General features: G+C 39.5%; 1 protein-coding gene across 1 annotated transcript in view; it reads left to right on the top strand.

Moving 5' to 3' along the window:
* ADCY7 (adenylate cyclase 7) overlaps positions 1-20700 on the top strand; it is a 59820-nt gene that overhangs the window by 32911 nt on the left and 6209 nt on the right. Inside the window, 16 exon segments of the mRNA XM_030956182.1 lie at positions 912-1060; positions 1381-1492; positions 3798-3925; positions 4144-4302; positions 7756-7888; positions 9151-9336; positions 10560-10603; positions 11172-11252; positions 12156-12228; positions 13312-13409; positions 14047-14131; positions 15682-15819; positions 16945-17007; positions 17689-17727; positions 19089-19246; positions 20388-20469. Coding sequence (XP_030812042.1) covers positions 912-1060; positions 1381-1492; positions 3798-3925; positions 4144-4302; positions 7756-7888; positions 9151-9336; positions 10560-10603; positions 11172-11252; positions 12156-12228; positions 13312-13409; positions 14047-14131; positions 15682-15819; positions 16945-17007; positions 17689-17727; positions 19089-19246; positions 20388-20469 — 1728 coding nt within the window.

Below are 20700 nucleotides of genomic sequence, written 5' to 3'. Positions count from 1 at the left end.
CTGGTTAAACAACCCTGGCAGCTCACTGCTGCCTGAACAGGGCTGTTGGGCAGCCAGGGAATGGGGGCGAGGACTTGGTCCCAGGGGACAGCATTTAGCATTTTTCTTGGCTGCACAATGTGTTAATCTTGTTGATTTTGTCTGAAAAAGTTCCTTCTTGTAGCTGCTCCACACCGCAGAGATGGAAGAGGAAATGCTGTGGGAGAGCCTTTCCTCACTCAAAGTATTCTCTTTTTTGTCATCCTCTTCTGCCCAGCAACTTACCAGGGTCTTTTTGAAGAATGGGCTTTTGAGTGAGAGCCAATGTAAAAAAGTGCCCGGAATAGTCAAACAATGGAAGTGGGTTTGGAGAAGTCTGTTTCTCTCAGTTCAAAAGGCTTCATTTCAATGGCATTGCTTCAGGTTACCCATAGCAGCATGCAGCTGACATTTTTGTATCTATTGCTGCTTTTCTAGCATTTGAGAATTTACAGGTATTTTTAATACTGAATAGACTGCTAGGTACAAAACATAAGCTTTTACAGAACCTTTATCAGACAATGCCGATAACAATAACACTGACATCAGGGGACAAAATAAAACATAATTTATCCAGAAAATATAGTACTGAATACTGACATTTTGTGTGTGTGTGTTTCATGGTTACAATGGAATGTCACTCCTAGGCCACAAGGATCAAAAGAAAAAAATATGCAACATAAATGTGAAATCAATAATTTGGAGAACAGCAATGTAAAAATGTCTTCTGGAAAACCTGACATGCATTACTCAAAAACTATTTGAATAAAGACATGGTTTAAACCATTTTGTTATGGTTTTTTTTAATGCTTTCTTGCAGTCAGTAGAGTTCTGCAGTTTCAAACTTACTGTGTTAATAATTTTGCACAATTGTTCCTCCCCCCACATTTTAGGAAAATTTGCTTTTATCCATCCTGCCTGCCCATATCTCTATGGAAATGAAGCTGGCAATCATTGAGCGACTGAAGGAAACTAATGATAACAGACAGATGCATGACAACAACTTCCACAGCCTATATGTCAAAAGGCACCAAAATGTTAGGTGAGTGGAAGCCCCGGGAATAATTGTATTGATTTAAACTTCTGATTTTTATCAGTACATATGGTCCAGTGAAATTAAAATTTGAAGGCAGACTTTGAGGCTGAAGTGAGCTTCTTTCCTGCTGGGGGAAGATAACATGTGTTGAACTGGTGTGCTGTCTTTTAAATCAGGGGAGATACTTGAACCCTTTTTGCTGGAGTTGTTTCCCAAAGAGGAGAGAGGTGTTTTCTGTTAAATGCATTTCAGTAGTTATGCTGACTGTGAAATTGATGTATCTTCATATTTCACTTTCTCTGCTTTTTCCTTTTTCTCTTGTCTAGCATTCTTTATGCAGACATTGTAGGATTCACTCGCCTTGCCAGTGACTGCTCTCCTAAGGAACTCGTAGTGATGCTGAATGAACTCTTTGGAAAGTTTGATCAGATTGCAAAGGTAGGTTTTCAGTTTGTGCTATAGGATAAAGGCCTTTGGAAAAAGAAGTCTTTTTGCACAACAGGAGGCAGCTGGGTGTTAGTCCTCAAGTCAGGAAGGCAAAACTGCTTTTGCTTTAAAGCTAACTGGCAAAATCACATTAAAACAAAATGTAAATCAAAAATGGGAAATGTAGCAAGTTGCTACTGTAATTCCAGTTCTTGGGTGTGGAGGTTTATCTGTATCATTTGGGAAATTGTCTGATGGTGGTAAGGGATTGCAGCAGGGCTGTGGGAGGTTCTGTGTACAAACTCCACTGAGGAGCTCTGCTGTGTTCATCTCGAAGGGTTGTTTGACTCCACAAATGGAAAACTCTCAGACACACACTTAAATTCATAAATTCAGAGGCATCAGGCAAAGAGTTCTTTAGCTCAGGAGTGAACTAAAGAAAGCTTCCTGTTACGAATGGATCCTGACAAAAAAGTGTAAGGCTGGGGAGTAGTTTAAAATTGTCCTTGTTAAGACACACCCTCAATACTGACCCTTCAGCCTAGCAGGAATTGTTACCACTTACAGGTGCTTGAGGGTAATCTTTTGCAGCAGTAATCACAAACTCAGGTTTGTAGTTCTTAGATTACAGAGACTGTATCACCGACATGATTGTATGTTGTGTTTGTGCAATCCTAAAAATTTGTCATAAAAAGTTGGAAAACTCTGAAATGAATAATGTAGCAGAGGAGTGAAATTGCTGTAATTAAACCTTTGTGGATGTCACTGAATAAATTCTTAAATATATCATTGAATAAAACCTGACTAAGATGCTAGTAATATTGTTGACTAAATTACACAGCTAATTTTTGCATTTATCTGAATTCAGTGTTTAGGTACTGGCAAATAAAAGTTTTGCTATGTTTATTGCAATTGTATGGTTGTGAAGCAGCTATAAAGACATAACTTACTCTGTCATCTTAGTTGACAAATGGCAAAATTTCTTTTAATGCTGAAGTACAAGCTGAGGTTAAACACACTTGGTATACCAAGTTTTGTAACTGTTTTGCAGACAGAAAAATAGAAAAAAAATTATAGCTTTTGAGTGATGAGTTTCAACTTCTCACTGCTGTATGCAAATTGCACTGAAATGTCTGGATTTAGTGAGTCAAGGTCTTTTGCAACTCTGTGGTTGAGCTGTGAGAAGAGGTTCCTGCTTTTTGTGCTATTTTTGTTCTGCCAGGGAGTATTCTGTCATCTTTTCCATAATGTACAAATCTTGCAAGCTCCAATTTACCTAATAAAAACTGATGTCTAAGCTGGACACTGAGCTGGATGCTGAAGTGCAGCCACTCTAATCCAGGGCTGGTTTTCCCTGCTGATTCCCCTGAGCTTGTCACTTGTGGCGCTGCTCAGAACCCACTGGGGTGGATTAAGGTGTGGACAATGATGGATGCTCCCTAAGCCTTTAACTGATGAGGGAGAACAGCTCAGTTTGGGAAATCGCCACATATTTGGGCTGATTTTGGAGTTGATTTAGGAACTGTGTTCCCACAGCAGGTAGTGTTGAACAGCTGGAGCTATTGGCTGGCCCAAATTAAGCCATCTCTGCTCATCAAACATTACACAGCCTTGCAGAATTAGCCCTGGCTTGCTTGCAACCTTTGTAGTTAAAATTCTTCAGTAAAGTGTTCACAAAAGACAGTATCAGAGACTTTTTGCTCTGTCCTGCCAGACATTGGCAGCAGTATGCTCTGCTGCACAGTTAAGAAAAAATATTTTGCTACCATTTAGTATTGTGGGTTTTTATTAGCAATAGCAAACAGTAGTGTGTCCCAGCTTCCTCTTCAGTCATGTTTGAAATAACAAAAAACCCATTTTGCATCTGCACAACTACCAGGTTGGGCATCTGACCATTTTAAGTTTTCCCTCAGTGCTGGGAGGTTTTATGACACCTCACACTGTTACTTATGAGGCTGCTATGTAAAAATAGAGGGAAAACTGCCCATAATTCAGATGAAGATTAAAAGATAGATAAGTAGATTTCATCTTTTAGATGGTAAATTGTGACGGTTTTATTTTTTTATGATTTTTTCAGTTTCACACAGTTCCAAGAAAAAGGCAAGAAACTAACAAGACGGTTTTTATTTCAGAAATGTGGTCATTTTTGTTTTCTCCAGTGAGCAATGTCCAGGCATTCAGACATGGGGCAGAATAAGTAAGCTTTGTTTCAACAAGGAGTGAACACAGCCTGACTTTCTCAAACCAGAGCCTTTGGAGCTGTTAGCCTACTTGCAGTTAATTTTTTCCTGTAAAAATGTTTGGTGTAATTTTGCAGGAGAACGAATGCATGAGAATAAAAATCCTGGGAGACTGTTACTACTGTGTGTCAGGCCTGCCTGTGTCCTTACCAGTTCATGCTAGGAACTGTGTTAAAATGGGGCTCGACATGTGTGAAGCAATAAAGTAAGTGTTACACAGAAGGCTGATTAAAATACAGATACTGTGCAGATATTGAGATTTGAGATATTGAATTAAGTATTTTGTTTTCTTGTCAACATTCAAAGTGTATTTATTGGCTGTAGTTGCATGGTTCTGATTGTAAGTTTTGCACCAAGTGTATGATGAGACAGGAGGGAGGAGATGAAATGACAAGTGTGCTCTGACCCCTGATGCCTCCCCAGGCAGGTGAGAGAAGCCACAGGCGTGGACATCAACATGAGGGTTGGGATCCACTCCGGGAACGTGCTGTGCGGGGTCATCGGCCTCAGGAAGTGGCAGTACGACGTGTGGTCACACGACGTGTCCCTGGCCAACCGCATGGAGTCCGCCGGAGTGCCGGGGTGAGCGAGAGCCCTCCGCGCGGGGCTGGGGCCGTGTCCCTTCTGTGCCAGGTCCCCTCCATGCAGGGCCGGGGCTGGGTCCCCTCTGAGCCGGGCTGGCGCAGCCCCGGGTCTGTCACTTCCTCACCCGGGCTGGTGGAAATGGGACAGATGTGTACTTAGCAGAGCTGTAAAATGTTCGTATTTTCTGATTGCATTTTCAGTGAGCTATAAAATTCTATTCTTAGGCAACAGGCTGCTTCTTGACTGTCCCTTCATGGGAGAAACATGTGCATTATGTTGACTTAGTTAATCCACGCTGTACATAGGGGTAATTCTACGTCTGTGAGTTTAGTCAGAGAACAGTTGTGCTCCTTAGGTCAACTAGGGCAAGCTGTCTTTACCCAGTGTTTCCGCTAATGCATCGATCCGCTCCACTTGATTTATGTCAGCTCTATATTCACCAGTCAAACCTCATAAGCAACTCAGAAATTAAAATGCACCCTGATGGGGAGTATCCCAGCAAGGAGAGTCTGGATCTGTTGTTTGTTGTGCATTTGCCATGGGCAGAAGGGAGGAAGGGAGTGGTACTGCATGGGAGGATTGAGGCTGAGCTACAGCTTGCCATGTGCTGCTGTTCATTGGGGCTGAGGCTGGTCTCTTGTAGCCTTTTGAAGACACTGATTGAACAGAACGAATATAAATGTTTTTCAAAACCACCCACATTTTCATTTTCTTCGTTTAGGAAAGTATATTCTTTTCCTGCTTTCTAAGTTAAATTTAAGGATTAGAAATAATCTAAGAAACCCTCTTTTTTTCGTTCCTATTTTGGTAATTTACACTAAAAAGGGCCATTATAGGACTTTTTCTTTTTTCATTCCCAAATGAGACCATTATTTTTTTTGTGTCGTGGTAGTTTTTGCAAATTTGTTTCTTTTAGTAAGTGTTTCTAACCAGTGATGTTATAGCTTTTCTTATTATTTGTGTACCTCAGACAGCTTTTAGGTGTATGCTTGTGACTTAAAAATTAAAGTGGGTTTATTAAGTGATAAGAGGTTATAAATATCAAAATACTTTGTTGCATTGGTGACTGAAACAGAAAGAAAGGTACTTGGAACTTGGTTAACAGTTACACCACCAGCCAGGCTGAAGGGTTTAATGTGTTGATTCAGTGTGATTAAACAAGAGTACAGAGTCGTAAAGTTTCTTTTGTTGGTAAAACAAACAGCATGACTCTGAATATGGCACAAACCCACACTTTGTTAGTCACGTTTAGGACCTCTGCCTAATCTTGAAAACTCTGATTATTCCTGTATGGTTGTCAGGTTTACAGTTGATAAACTGGTAAGGAATTAAGCTGGTTTAATTTGTCATGCTGATCTGGAAGTATTTTCCTTATTACTTCCTCTACCTACAGCTGTGTAGTACTCACTATCTTGTGTTTCAAAACTGGCCGGGGAAACACCTTCCACTTGTGGAAGACAGAGCCTGACAGGGTGGAAGGGGTATTATTCACTATGTAAATGATACATTGTATTATTTTCCTACTCTGCAAGGAATTATTTTTTGGGGATTCCTTGGTCCAATGTCAGCTGGTCCTGCTCCTTTGGAAGCAGTTTTGCCATTAGGAGCCAGCCAGAGGTTTTGTTTAAAATAAGAAGCATATCTATCTTGAGTTTTTGTGAATGAAGGAATTCTAAAGACTTTTGAAGGGATGCAGGAAAGCTTCTAGCTTTCAAAGTATTTTCTGTCCAGCATCAGAGTAACCTTGTTCATCTTCCTTGTGATTTTAAAAATTACTTACATTCTTAACAGCATAATACACTACTAAAGCAGAAAGGAGTAGCATAAAACCAAAACTAAAAAGGCATTTATGACCAGTTCTCTCTGATGTGTAAATGCCTGGAAGCTCAGCACGTGCTATTCTGCTGCCAGCATGGGAAGCTGGACACAGGGTGCTGGGTGTTCTGTCCTGGCACAGCAAGGGCAGCAGTGTGTGTTCCAGCTTGCCTGGGAGAGCAGCTCTTGGTGATGTGCTTATCCTGGAACCCAGGGAGCAATTAGTAACTGCTGAGAGATCACTGGCATCTAACTGGAAGAGAAGTTTGCAGTAAGATCAGAAATGTTCTACACAGTGTGTGGTTTGAGGGAGAGGGGAGAGGAAGCTTGGTAAAATGCAGAATGGTGGGTAGTGAGTAAATGTACTGCTTTTTGGAGGAAAGGGAAAAGCACAGGAAACTTGCTGCAGCACATAGCTGTATTTTAAGGCTCAGGGCACAGACATCCCCAGAATGCCCCAGTCTCTGTGGAAGAAAATTATGCTTTAGAGCAAACTTTAAAATTTCAGATTTGAAGGTTCACCTTAATTGCAAAAGTGTATAGTCAAGGCAACAATTAAACTTTTTTTGAGAAAATTACCAGTACACAGGTAAAAGCAGCACCATCTGCAATTCAGCTCTTACTGTTGGCCTCAAAAGTACTGAGGAAGTTTTTATTCCTCCTTCTTAGAAGCTACAGCCGGTAGTTTTCAGGTCTTGGACACGTTACCTTCATGCAAACCTATGCTTTAGGAAGGAGAGGCAGATGGAACAGTGATTCCCTTGCTCTCTGTAGTTAGGCAGCAGTGCTGCGCACTGCCAGCTTCCATGCTGGAATTGTGCTTTTCCCAGCCCTGAGCTAATGGGCTGTAGGACAGTGTCTAACCCCTCAGTGCCAAAGAAAAGTGAGAAAAGCATGGGAAGATGAACAATGAGAAAGTAGAACTTAAGAAGTGCTATTTTATGAACTCCCTCCAGTTTCTTGTTGAGAAATTATATGGAAAGCTATTATTCATAGCTTATGTGGAAATACATGATTTGAGATACTGAGTGAAAAAACATTTAAGGGGAAGTGTGAATAGGTACAGAAAAATACTGGCTGCTCTCATCAGAAGTGCATTGCTGTTGCTGCTGTGTTGCCTTTTCCTTGGATTGTTTCAGTCAGAAAAGGCAGACTTTCAGAATTCTCCTCAGAGTTAACAAAAAACCTTCCCCAGTTTTCTTTCCCCAGACTCTGTGCCTCCCCCCACCCTCATGCATTTCTAGCACAAAGCAGTGCTTGCTTGTGTTTTGTTCATGAGTTTTCCCTGCAGCTCTCACAACCTGCCTGTGAGCCTGCCTGTCTTGTGAGTCATCAGGTCTCCTTTGATCACATTTCTTCTTGTTTCATTTACTTCCCTGCTTATTCCAATTTAATTTTATACCAATACTATCTCATTATGGGAAGTGTTTTTTAGGACACTTGCTATGAATGATGTACTATAGTAAAAGATTGCAAATATAATTTTAAGTACTGGCAGGATTTTTCAGTTGGCTGCCAAAGCAGGGGATGTCTGAAAAGCAGAAATGTCAGCAGGGGCCATTGAAATGTAAATGAAATGCTTAATGTGACCTTTCTGTGAGTGTTTGGGTCTCTTGTTCTTTCTCCTGTTCTCAGCCGTGTGCACATCACTGAAGCAACATTAAATCACCTAGGCAAGGCTTATGAAGTAGAAGAAGGGAATGGACACCTGAGGGATCCTTACCTTGAATCCATGAATATCAAAACCTACTTAGTGGTTGATCCAAGGGTATGTATTTGTTTTTAAACGTATATATTTATTCAAGTGTATACACACATAAGTACATAGGTTTCTGTGGTGCATACAGCTTTTTCATTCAGGAGCAGAATTAGAGCATGGTGTGAGTCACCTGGGTAGCTTGGATTTGGGAGTTCAGATATGAAAGCACATCCTGCTTTTTTATGACATGCCTATTACATTGAAGGTAATAAGTGTTATGCTGAAATCTCTTACGTGACCCACTTAGAGTAAAACCACATATTTGACTATGTATTTGTGTGGAGTGTCTCAAAAACCCAGGTCAAAAGATGGGGAATGAAAGAATACCTGTACTATGTGGCCACTTCCAGCTAAAATATTCCCTGTAAAATAGCATCAGACGTCTTCCTCCCTATCTGAAAAGTAAGATTCACCTTCTATTCAGGGTGTGAAATTAGCAGCTGTGGGTTGCTCCCTTAGAGCTTGGTAACTACAAACACCTGGAGTATTGCTATTTGGAGTTGGCTTGTGGTTGATGAGTAAAATATTTCAAATGAAAAAAGAATGCAGATGAGAAACTTCTTTCCTTCCTGAGCTCTACAGGAAGGAACAGCATAGAGCCACTTTTAATTAGCAAGAACTCAATCTTGGTTATATTTTTCAATACTGCAGTCCTCCCCTCCAGCTGCACACAGCACATATTCTCAGAATGAGGACCTATGAATATTATAATGGTCTCTGCTCCCTTGAAGATACTTGTGAAATGTTAGAGAATTATCAGTCATTGATGTCTTGGTTTATCCTGTAGTTCTGCAAGGGTATTGCTGTACATACTGTCTGTACTGCCTGACTCAGCACCTGTGACACAGATATAATCTAATGTGGAGTCTGTAATTTGTGGGATCTTCTAACCACTGTTTTGATACACCCCAGCAGCTCAGGAGTTTGGCACCTTTTTCCCCTGCTGTAGTGCTGACTGCAAGGGAACTCTATCTGTTCATAAGATCCTGTGAGCCCTTGCATCACTGTACATAAACCTGGAGTTTGTTGCAGTGTTGCAAGCCTAGTCTGGTGAATGCAGCTGAGGCAATTCATTGTGCTGTGATTTGCTTTATCTCACTTTAATTAAATGAGATAAAGAAATTGAGGTTGGCTGACATGTTGCTGATGTGTCCAGAGCCCTACAAAACGGCGAGATTTGTGTAATCTTACTTAAACTACTACAGAGCTTCAGTATTTTGTAATTTGCCTGAATTTCTGTTTTGTCCATGGGCGTGTTTTCTTTCTGCCAGTCCAAGCAATGCCTCTCAAACAGCCACGTCCCCAAAGCGCGGGTGAACGACGGGCTGAAGATGCGCGCCTCGGTGCGGATGACGCGGTACCTGGAGTCCTGGGGGGCGGCGCGGCCCTTCGCGCACCTGAGCCACCGCGAGAGCGTCAGCAGCGACTGCTCAGGCTCGCAGGGCCGCCGCAGGAAGGTCAGTGACCAGGGTGCTGCAAACTGCTCTGGTGCCACTCCACACCTGCCTTTGGTGGCTTTGTGGCTGCTCTGACCCTTGGTGTGCAGTGCTCGCAGCTGAGGGGTGTCTGTCCCTTGCTCTCTGTAGTTAGGCAGCAGTGCTGCGCACTGCCAGCTTCCATGCTGGAATTGTGCTTTTCCCAGCCCTGAGCTAATGGGCTGTAGGACAGTGTCTAACCCCTCGGTGCCAAAAGTGAGAAAAGCATGGGAAGATGAACAATGATAAAGTAGAACTTAAGAAGTGCTATTTTATGAACTCCCTCCAGCCTCTTGTTGCAAAATTATATGGAAAGCTATTACTCATAGCTTATGTGGAAATACATGATTTGAGATCATGAATGAAATAACATTTAAGGGGAAGTGTGAATAGGTACAGAAAAATACTGGCTGCTCTCCTCAGAAGTGCATTGCTGTTGCTGCTGTGTTGCCTTTTCCTTGGATTGTTTCAGTCAGAAAAGGCAGACTTTCTGACTTTCTCCTCCTGTCAGACCTTCACCATTCTCACACTGCCAATCTCTCTAGCACACTATAATCATAGTACATCCTCAAAGCAAAACTATCTATTTTCCCTATTATTTTTCCCATTTTGAGATCCTGCCTGGTCCATGTGGTTTTTATAAGAAAATCAGATGGACACACTCAATACTTAATTGAAATGTATAGAAAATAATCCCTCCACACGCTCTCCTTGCAACTGGATTTTATCAGTAAAGAATTTTTAACATCAAGAATTCTTAAGGTTTTTAAGATTTTAAAATATAAGAAAACTAATTTTTCCTTCCATCTTCCCTTTCTGAAAGCAGGAGATGTGCATGCTGTCAGGTGTGGTCCTGGAGCCACGGCTGTAGTAAATTTTAATTTAAGCATCCATTCAGATGTGTGGAAGTGGTTTCCAGTCTGCTTGCTTCTGCTGGTGCTTGCTTAATTATTTTGGTGTGTAGAGAAAAATAAGAGGGAAGATCTAACAATCTTTTTTGTCAGAAAACACTCACTTCTCGCTTGTTAAAGCAGAAAACATCACTGGAAAGGATTGGTTTTTAGAAACATTTCTGTTTGAGAATGGTTCTTGATTTATTTTATTTCTGAATAAAAATGGTTTTGGTAGTTTCTTGATGTTTGTTTTCCATAGCTGTTTGCTATTCAAAGAATGTGTAACTTACTCTGAATTTCTGTTTTATTTAGGAAATACCTTTGTGTTCTGCTGGGCGCCAGAGAACTTCTGATAGGTTTGTCAAGTACCTTCTTTTCTCTTTTTTTGTGCTCCTGTGCTCCTCTTGCACTTCAGTGTGCTGTAAGGATGTGATCATTTGGTTGATTCATCACTGTGTGTATGGTAGTCCTGCCTTAGAAAGGTTAAGCTAAATCTTTGGCCTTTGGAAGATTTCTCAGCTCATGTGTGTTATTGTTAGCAGACTCTAAAAGGAGATTCTGCTCTTACTGTCCCCCCAGTCATTCAGATTCTGTTTTGCTTGCTGGGTTGCCGCAAGCAAATTTATATTACAATGTGATAAGAATTGTCAATGGTACCCATAGCACTGAGTTAAATAAGGAGCTGATTTTCACTTGTGGAACGTTCCCTCAGTTTGTTAAAATGCTTCTTGAAAAAATGCATGATTTGGGTAACTAGAGAAATGCTTAGTAAAGTGCTCCTGGGTGTATTTTTTAATCAGTTTGGAGCATTCTGGTTTAACTTTTCCCTGGAGGCTTGCCCCACTGTGTGCTGAGAAAGTGTGCTCTGTACCCGTTACTTGTTTCTGAGTAGCATTTGTCACACAGACTTCTTTTCATCCTCAGAAATTCATCTCAAAAGGGAAGGATAGAGGAAGATATTTATGATGAAATGATGTCAACCATTGAAGGCCTCAGTTCAACTACGTATGCAGTACTTTCATTTATTCTCCATCTTTTCTTTGGGATTAACCAGTATTCTCAATTTAAGCCTACATATAAAATATACGCATAAAGTTATCAGGATTTTTGTCTTGCCCCTTTTTTTGGTCTTTGTTTTTATTTAGTTTCTATTTTATTATTTAATTTAAATATGAAAGTGTCACTGCATTATTTAGCAAGAAGCCAGTGATCAGTCTTGCTGTTCAATGTTTTCTTTATTAAAACATGAAGTGTCATGAGATGAGGTGCTGTTCTGAACAAAAGACTATATATAAAGTCAAAACAGTTTTGGGGGTAATAAAGTTGCTTTAGTGTCTGGTCCACTGAAGGCAAATGGTCTGTCAGGGGCAGATAATTCCTTTGGCAGTGAATTTGCATTTAAAAACAGACTTATACAGGCAGTGATGGTGGTTTGAGTTTTCTTTTTTTTGGTTTTGTTTTAATTTAAAATACAATATTTAAATTCCTAGCAAATTCTTAAAACACTGAATTACAGAAGAAAAACTCTTTCTTCCATCAAAATTCTAGGAATGCTGTACCTCAGGTATTCCTAATAGGAGTCTGATGTTATTTAGGGGAAGTTTTTGGAGGCTGTGAGCCCTCTCTAACATCTGCTGTTACACTTTCCTATTCTTTAGCCTTCAGGAAGGTTTGGAGCTACATTTTTCATGTAGCTGGCAGATGTTGCTGTCTGTGAGTATTGTGGATCTGTCTGTCAGATGAGTAAAAATGTTATATTTTCACTGCTTTGTTCTGCTATGAAACATAAAGACCTTGCAGAAGCATCAGTGTGTTGGGAGTGGCTGTGGGTCTCAGGTGCAGGATGATTCTGTGTCCTGTCCTTGGCCCTGTGTGCTCCTGGTGACCCCTGTCTCTCTCTGGCTGCAGTCCCTGGTGTGGCAGGTCAGATGACTTCTGTGGATTCTCACTGATCTTTGCAGAACCTGGCCTTGAAAAAGAGGTTGGTAAGAGCAAAATAATCCTTTCTGGTCTTTGATTTGCCCCTCAGAGCAGTGTAAGAATATTTTTGAAATTTTGCATTCTGAAACTGGATTCTGGAGGTGACCTCCTAAGAGGTTTCTGGTAACTAATGGAAAGCAGATTTCAGGAGTGTTTGAACTGGTCATTCTTCCTTGAGAATGAAAATTCTGAGCTTAAATAAGATTGTCTCTAATCTGCAGTCAAATTCTTGCCATAAGGGAGTCAGTGGGAGTTTGATAATTTTTTTATATAAATGACTTCCCTCAAAAGTAATAAGATTTAAAGAAGGAAAGAAAAAAAAATTTCTGTATCCATAATGAAAACACTTTGTTTGCTGTGGCTGTTCCATGGTAGATATAATGCTGATATTTGTTAGGTGCAGTGTAGTTTTTCTGTTTGAATAACTGCTGTTAAATTTACTGTGCTGTGCATGTAGTTACTGGTGTGGGTCTGTGTCACTAAACAACACAAAAGAACACAAGCACGCTACCTTCTCAAGGTGAAGGAAGAAAGAGAGCGTTTATTTTCCTGACTCTAACATTTACAGTTTTCTAAAAGTGACAGTGGATTGGAGGGTGATAGTGACACCTCTCCAATGACACTGGTCAAACTAACAGTCTGTCAACTTTCTCCTCTTCCATAAAAGAAGACAAAACAATCAGTTATTTACAGAAAGCGTCTGAGAAAGTTCACCACAAGAATGGCCTAGAAAATCTTAAAAAACTAGGGTGACAGGTCTGTACATACACTTTAGGTTTACTTCTGTGTATGTCCTTTCCTGATAAGGATTTGGACCATGGGCATCTGTGGAGAGCTGTTTTATATACTGTCTGGATTTCCCTCTAGGTTGGAAATTTGGAAATTATCCTTTGGCCTGGGCTGTTTTCTTGAAAGATGTTCAAGTGATTGGGTTTTTTTGGTGGTGGCCTTCTTTTGTTCTGCTTTAGTACATTGTTAATAATACAGTATAAACTTGTATATGTGTGTCATCACAAGAGTGTAATAAAATTAAGAAGAAGCACCCCTGAAATGGCCCTGATGCTTTGTTCTCTCTGTGTTTCAGTACCGCACCATTCCTATTCTGAAACTCAAGAGTTACTTTGCATGTGCCAGTTTTGTGTTCCTCTGTATATTTGTGATCCAGATGCTTATCATGCCAAAGTAAGTGCTGGTATTTTAATTATTTATAATTCAAATTAACCAACAGCTAAAGTGAAATGCATGTGGAGGTTCTTTTCAGAACTTTTTGGAGTTCCTGAGGGGTTAAATTTAAGAAACATACATTAATTTACCCCATGATAAGGGATTTGCATTCATGTTGTTGGCATAAGAGCCAAGATATTAGTATGAAAATAAAATAGAAGTGTTTCTTTAATATTTTGTTTGCTTAGTACACACAGGGAGGAGGTCAGTTAAGAAATACTATTTTATAAAAGCAGTTGGCGGTAAGGCTGCTGAGCAGTAGGAAAATGGGATTTAGCTGGTTGGACTGTGCTCAGTGATCCTTTTCTGTAGAGCTACAAGGAGGCAGCTTTGAGCTGCTAGTCACAGCTCCAAGAAAGCAGAGGATGGATAATTCTGAAGTGTATGGCACCTTTGTTTTTCATGGCTGTTGCAGTGCAGTTTCCATGTGGTTTATGCACAGGGCAGTGGCTCAGGCCATCAGGAGCAGAATCTCTTAAAGCTGTGATTGTGCAACAGAGCAACCATAACCAGTGTGATGTTACTGTTATTCAGTGGTATTTGAAGAAAAACCATATTTAAACTTGGTTTTTTAGTGTTTTCTTCTTCTGTTTAGAACTGCAGAACTGGGAATTTCCTTTGGAGTTGTTGCAGTCATCATTGCACTTATTTTGTTTGTGTGCTTTGCTGAGAAATGTCTGGTAAGTTTACTTTAAAAAACACTTCCTGTTTTCAAAAGTGGATGGATATATTTCAGCAACTTGGTCTGTATTTTAGGCTGATGAAATGTTAGTAATTTCAATAGAAGTTACAGGAGCCTTGAACCTCAGGTTACCAGAAGATTCCATTGCCTGAAACAGATTTTCATGTCTGAAAATTCTCACAATAATTCAGAATTATTTGAGTGCAAAAATAGATGTGTAGGAGGGAGGACATGGGGTTGGTTTTCTAAAATGTATTTTAATGTTTGTCATTAATAGTAATTTTGGTTGTAAATACTGTAATTCTCTATTCTGGAAACAATATTGAAATATGTTGGAACAGAAGATGAGTTTTCATAATAATTTATGAAGTGTAATGAAAATTGCAAACATATGAATAATTTATTGGCAAGGATTTCATGGCTGTTAGAATTCCAAATTCACCATTACATCAATTGGGACACTTTGCACTTGTAGTTCCTTTTTCTTTGCATTATTAAACACATGCAATTTGTGGTTAAAAATATATAGTGACAGAGAGAGCCCATAGTGACAGAGAGTTCAATGATACAGAAAAAAAAAAGTCAAGAACTGCCTGGGAGCAATGTGGGGAGAGGGAAGGGATTTTAGAGAAGGGATTCTAGAATGTTCCTTGCACTCATCAAACCTGCACTGTGCCAGAGCAGGGACGTGCAGCACCACTGCACTGCGGCACCCAGTGAGGGGATGGAGCTCTCCAGGGAAAGAAAGTCTCTTCAGAGCCATGGTCAAACTGTGTAAAGGGGAAAGAAAAAAATGAGGGAATTGCACTCAGGATATGGGATAAAGATTTATGACTTATTTAATTGTATGGTTAGACAGATTTATGGATTTTATGTATGTATGGTATCTATATATGTATAAACATGGATTTTTGCATATATGTCTGGAGAGCGAGAGAGACGTGTGTGTATATGCATTCATGTGTTTTTTCTACATGTGTAGAAACACATGGACAAAATAGAAAATTCCAGGACTGCAGTTGCATGAGACTTGAGTTTTATGCTTGGGAGTGTTTTGGTGTAGCCAAATAACGGAATAATGCTTGCAGTCATTAAAATTATGTGCTTTACTGGATTTTTTTTTTGTCTATAGCAACAATTGGAGGACATAGGGATGGCAAGAATGGGGACTGTCCAGGGTTGATTTCAATTTATTAATCTGAACATATAGTTCCAAATATTATAGCTCTATAATGAAAAAAACCTCCACAAAATTTTTACTGCATTTTTATTAGCTTTTCTCTAAAACTTTCAAACAGATCGTAATTCTGTATTTTTAAAGCACAAATTCAGAAACCCAACCCGTTTGAAGAAAGGAAGCATTGTCTCTATTTTCGGTTGGGGAAAGGTGCTAGACATTGACTCAGAATGAGGAGATTCTAAATTAGAATTCCAGTGAAGGCTCTTGACACTCTCCTGCAGAAAAAAGGTCAACTTTATATTTAGAAATATTTCTTTCCCTGTATCAAAGTGTTATCTGTTACTGAAACTAATTAATTGTGTTTACAGAAGTGCTGCTCAGACCAGTGGCCTCCCCTGCGCCATCTGTGTGCTGTCTCAGAGAAGGTGGAAACAATGCCTTTGCTTAGGCTGCCTCTAGCAGTCATCACTATAGCTGCCTTGCTGATTATAGCCATTTTTAACTTGGTAAGTAATCACATGCATTAATGAACTTATTGTAAAATCCACAGTTTCAGTAACTTCCTGCTTTCTTTTCATCAAGTACCAGATTTTGCTGCTTTTTCTAATGCCTGCCTTACAACACGAGTTGATTCGCACAGGAGTAGTGCATGATGTCAAGTAAAAGCATTAAAAATAAAAGCTCCTAGTTTGTGGAACTGGAAGTACACTCGATAGATTTCAGTTCTACAAACTTTTCTGGTTTTCAAGACAGCACTTATAACAGCTCTTGATTGTAACCCTCCTCACTAAGATGTTTTTCTGTTTTAATGTGGTTTGAAACGTTTGGCAGTGGCAGGCAGCACACTAAGCAGTTCGCTGTGGTATTTGCACTCACTGGTAGTAACGTGGGTGAGGGAGGGAAGAATATAGCTTGGCTCCCTTCTAAAAGCAAAGGCATTGGGGGTAGGTACTGCTGAAGTAAAGTGGAAATGGCATCTGTCTTTTAAATTTAGTTTGAATATTATATTGCACCCAGGCCATGTACATTTGAATAACTGTGCTGGTTTCTTTTATTTAAACAAGCTCTGTGTGTTAACAGCTCCCCTTAACTGATCGTTAACTACTAAAACTGGTGTCCTGATCCCATGTGTTCCTTTGCCTTGCCATTCTTCTGATTCCATGGGGAGTTCCTTCTGAAAGCAATACTGCAGAAAATGCTTAATTTTCTTTCATAGGGTGTTTTTTTTGCTGGCTTAGGTCCTTGAATTGACTCACAGTGGTGTCATGTGAACACCACCAGAGACAGACTGAAAGAAAACAGGAACAGCAGCTGTGAAACTGGGGGGTGAGACAAAACCACATGTTTGTGCCAGATAGCTGCTAAATTAACATAGCCATAATGTAAACCTTTACCCCCAATTAGAAAATAAGTAAATTTTAACCTTCTTGCAGATTGTGTGTGCATATATGTTTAGTACAACTACATGGGATGCAACTGTATTTCAACATTTATTCAGTAGCAGTGAAAAGACAACGAGATCAATACTCTTTGTAAAATACATAGGAAAAAAAACAGTGATTACCTGCTAATTACTTTGTATGCTGGTTTTATTGATGTGGGTTTTTTTTCTTCCCCTCCAATAAATCAAGACTACTGAAAAGAACAAACCTGCCAACTTTACTGGATCAAATGACCTGAATGCTACCACTTATGTGAGTAGAGTACCATCTTAATTTCTAGGATTTAAATGAAATTAGTCTTGGATGGTGGGTATAGAGTCATAGAACATCCTGAATTGGAAAGCACCACAAGGATCATCAAAGTCCAACTCTTATCATGTAGGATGATGTCATGATAGATGGCAACAGTTTTATATTTTTTCTTTTTATTTATAAAGATAGGGGTTTGGTTTTTTAAAATTGTTGAACATGAAGACTTGCTCATGACACAAGGCAGTTTTAAGGGATATTTAGTATTTTTATATATAGCTTTTGTGTGCATCCTTTAGGGATTTTCAGAAGTCTGGAGTATTCATGTATAAAACTGAAGTTCTGGTTTACTTTGGTCTCTCAGCATATTTAAAAGGTGTTCTCTAGCATTTCTGTAAGGGTAAATTCAGCACTTACTAGTGACACAAAAGTATTATTTCTGGGAATTTCACTTTTTATCTTTAATGCCAAAGTAGTGTTCTATTTTGAGTTCATCCAGATGTTTGGGATGCTCCTTTGTCACCTGGCCACTCCTTTAGATGATGGATATGTTTTTGAATTATGTGCAGCAAGGTGTGTGAGGAGCCTTTTATTCAGGTGCTCATGAAAATTGATAAGTTACACAAATGAAATGCACATTGTGCTCACCTGGTGATTTTTTGTTCTTGCATGTTTGTACATCAGGCTTTTGGAAACACAACTCATTCCTGCATAGAGGAAACTGTAAGTAGTGAATGCATCTTAGGCCTGATCTTTGAATATGGTGTACATTACTGATAAATGGCAGGTCCTATTGCTGTATAAAAGGAACCTTTTTTAGATATCTGACAGCACAAAAATTGTTTATAAAATCAAGATAATTCAGCTGCTGTTGTGCTAAGTAAAGTATGGCTTAGTTTTTAGAAATTTCAGACTGAGAAGGATGTCTAAATCTTTAAGGAAAAAACCAGCAGAACAGGATGATGATAATGCTTGAGTATGAAAGATGAGAGCTGAACTTGCAAGTGTCCCAGTAAAGTGTGTTTACAGAGTGAAAGGGCTTAAGTGGCTGACAGACCTCTCTTGGCACTCTGTACATAGTGGTTCCTTTTCCAGAGGTTTGGTTTGAGGAAGAGTGTTCCATATCTTTTGGAGGTAGACTCAATGTCTTTAGGATGACAGAGTTAGTATAATGTTTATTATATGGGCTCTGATTAGGAGTTGCTTCACAAATTGTCCTGGTTCCATTCACTTAAGTAGAAATGTTAATTATTTAGCCAAGAATCTCACAGTTCTGTGGTAGGCCTGTGCTATTACAGGTGGGAAAACTGTGCTTTGTGCATAAAGAGAAATGAATTCTTGAGGAGCAGAAGCTGAGGTAATTTCGGAGCTGAAGTATGCCAGCTGAGCACCTGACACCTGTGCCCGTGGCTGCAGGCAGCAGTTCTGTCTGCACCACACTCTTGGTACCATCCTTGGTGCTGCCAGCTCAGGCTGACCTTGGACACCCTGCCTGAGCTGGGATTTCCCTGGCAAAGTGCTCAGCAATTCCATAAAGGGGACAGTGGCCATAGCTTGATAATGCTAATTAGCATCATAGTTCTTCTGAGGAGCTGGGTCTCAGGCTGGATAACCAGTCACAGCCTCCATGTGTTACTGGTGTGGGGCTGGGAATGGGGCATCTGCTCTAGGTTACAATGGGAAAGCACAGTCAGAACAGGATTAGAGCACTGGACTTGCTGGTTCTATGGACTGTGAACCTACTTAGATTGCTCTCAAACTTTAAATAAATAATTGCTTAAATTAATAAACTTCAGGAGATAAATTCTTGACACTTCAGTTTTTATCTGGCATTGCTTATTTATGTTGATTTTTTTTGTTTAAATATTCTTGTTTACCCATAACAAATTATAGAAATAAACTAAAGTTGATATTAAGTTCATCCTTTTAGTGCCATTAAAAAAAAAGCTTTAAGTGATTGTAATTTCTTTGCTTTAAATTGCAGTGACCGTGAACTCAAAGAATTTGCTGTGATTTGAACATTTTTTTAGACCTAAGTTCTGAATAATGCAAAGGCTCTTTACCTTTACATTCCTCTTTCACAGTATTATGCTTACTGCTGTATACTGGGGTTCATTGCCTGCTCGGTATTTCTTCAAATGAGCTTCGAACTCAAAGTTCTCCTCCTGTCCATTGCTGTGACTGTCTACCTCATCATTTTCAATACCCTTCAGCACAAAGACAACTATGGCAACAGTACCAGGTGCACTGTGGAGTTTCTCATCCTTTTATGTTTCATTTAAGGAGGTGTTAGATTTTTGTGCACTTACTGGAATGTTGAAATATCAAAATCATGTAAGCCAGACACTGCAAACCTTTCTGTAAAGTTAACAACATGGAAATCCTATTTGACCGTGTCACCTTTTTTTACATATACTTTTTAAACAAAGTATATGTTCTCTGAAAAAATTCTGTCTGTGGCTTCTGAGATCCCTAGAAGCCTTGGATTACATTAAGGACTAGAGAGAAGAATATTAATATCATAGTAAGGTTGATCTTAGGAAGAAAAGCCTTGCTAAAAGTCTGAGGGTCAAGCTTGGTAGTCAATAGGATGGTGAACTCTTACTGGTACTTTGAAAAGTAACAGCAATTTACCTGATCCAATTGCAGAAGCTGAAAATACTGAAGAGAAATCACATGCAAAGGCTTTACTGTTAGTTTTTAAGTCTTTCTCAGATTCCTCAGCATAGTCTCATAGTTGAAGATTAGAATAAATGTATTTTGCAGGGGCTGTAACCTGTCAGCACACCTGAAAAAAGCTTGAGTGAACTTAATCATTCATATGATGAGAATTTAATCTACATTTGTAAAAAGTAATAGATGTGGTAAGACTGATCTTACTATGAAATATGAGTGGTGATTCATATACAGATATAATTTAACTGCTGTCTTTGTCTCAGGAATTCAGGTTTTTAATTTGTTATTGTCTTTCCTTCCACAAATAAGAAAGTTTCTTTTACTACCTCAAGGTTTTGTTGGCTGTGTTTTTGTAGGGTGGTGTGGGGTGGGAGCTGAAACTCAGTCTGGTGGAAATTAAGGTGGCTCCATTAAGATAAAGCCCTGTTTACTTGAGCATCTCACTCAGCATCTCACAACAGCTACTGGAGCAAGGTTTCAACAGCCAGTGTGTTGTGATGTGCAATGCCTCATTCCATGTGTTGGACTGGCTGATAATCCTTTCTGGTTGTTGGGACAGGACCTGCCCCCAGCCAGCCAGTGGCACAAATGAACAGTGACCCTGTGGTGCAAGTCTGGACAGACACTCTCTTTCCCTCATCTCACACTTCAGTGTGCAGATCTTCTCAAAGCATACAGATGACTTTGTATTGCTTTCTTATTTTCAGGTTTTTCATCAAAGAGCCAAGGATAATGACTAATTTATATCTGGTTCTGTTTTACATAACCCTAGTTTTACTTGCAAAACAGGTATGTATTTAAAATGCAATCCTGTAGTTCCTTTACTTGCAGCAAGCTGATTTAAATAAAATGCAAATTGTTGTTCCTTGAAATTGTGCTTTTAATTAGTATATATTTCTTGTCTTTTTCTAGTATTCTGGTCTTGCAGATAACACACTTGCAATTAGGTTTTGGTAATGAAAGAATTTTTACTGCGGAAGTATGGGAACATTCTTCTAGTTTTCAACAGTGTTTGCATCA

This window comes from Camarhynchus parvulus, chromosome 11 (assembly GCF_901933205.1).
Source record: "Camarhynchus parvulus chromosome 11, STF_HiC, whole genome shotgun sequence".
In the NCBI taxonomy this organism is placed as follows: domain Eukaryota; kingdom Metazoa; phylum Chordata; class Aves; order Passeriformes; family Thraupidae; genus Camarhynchus; species Camarhynchus parvulus.
Note: the sequence above shows the minus strand (reverse complement) of the source record. Positions and strands in the feature narration are given on the sequence as shown.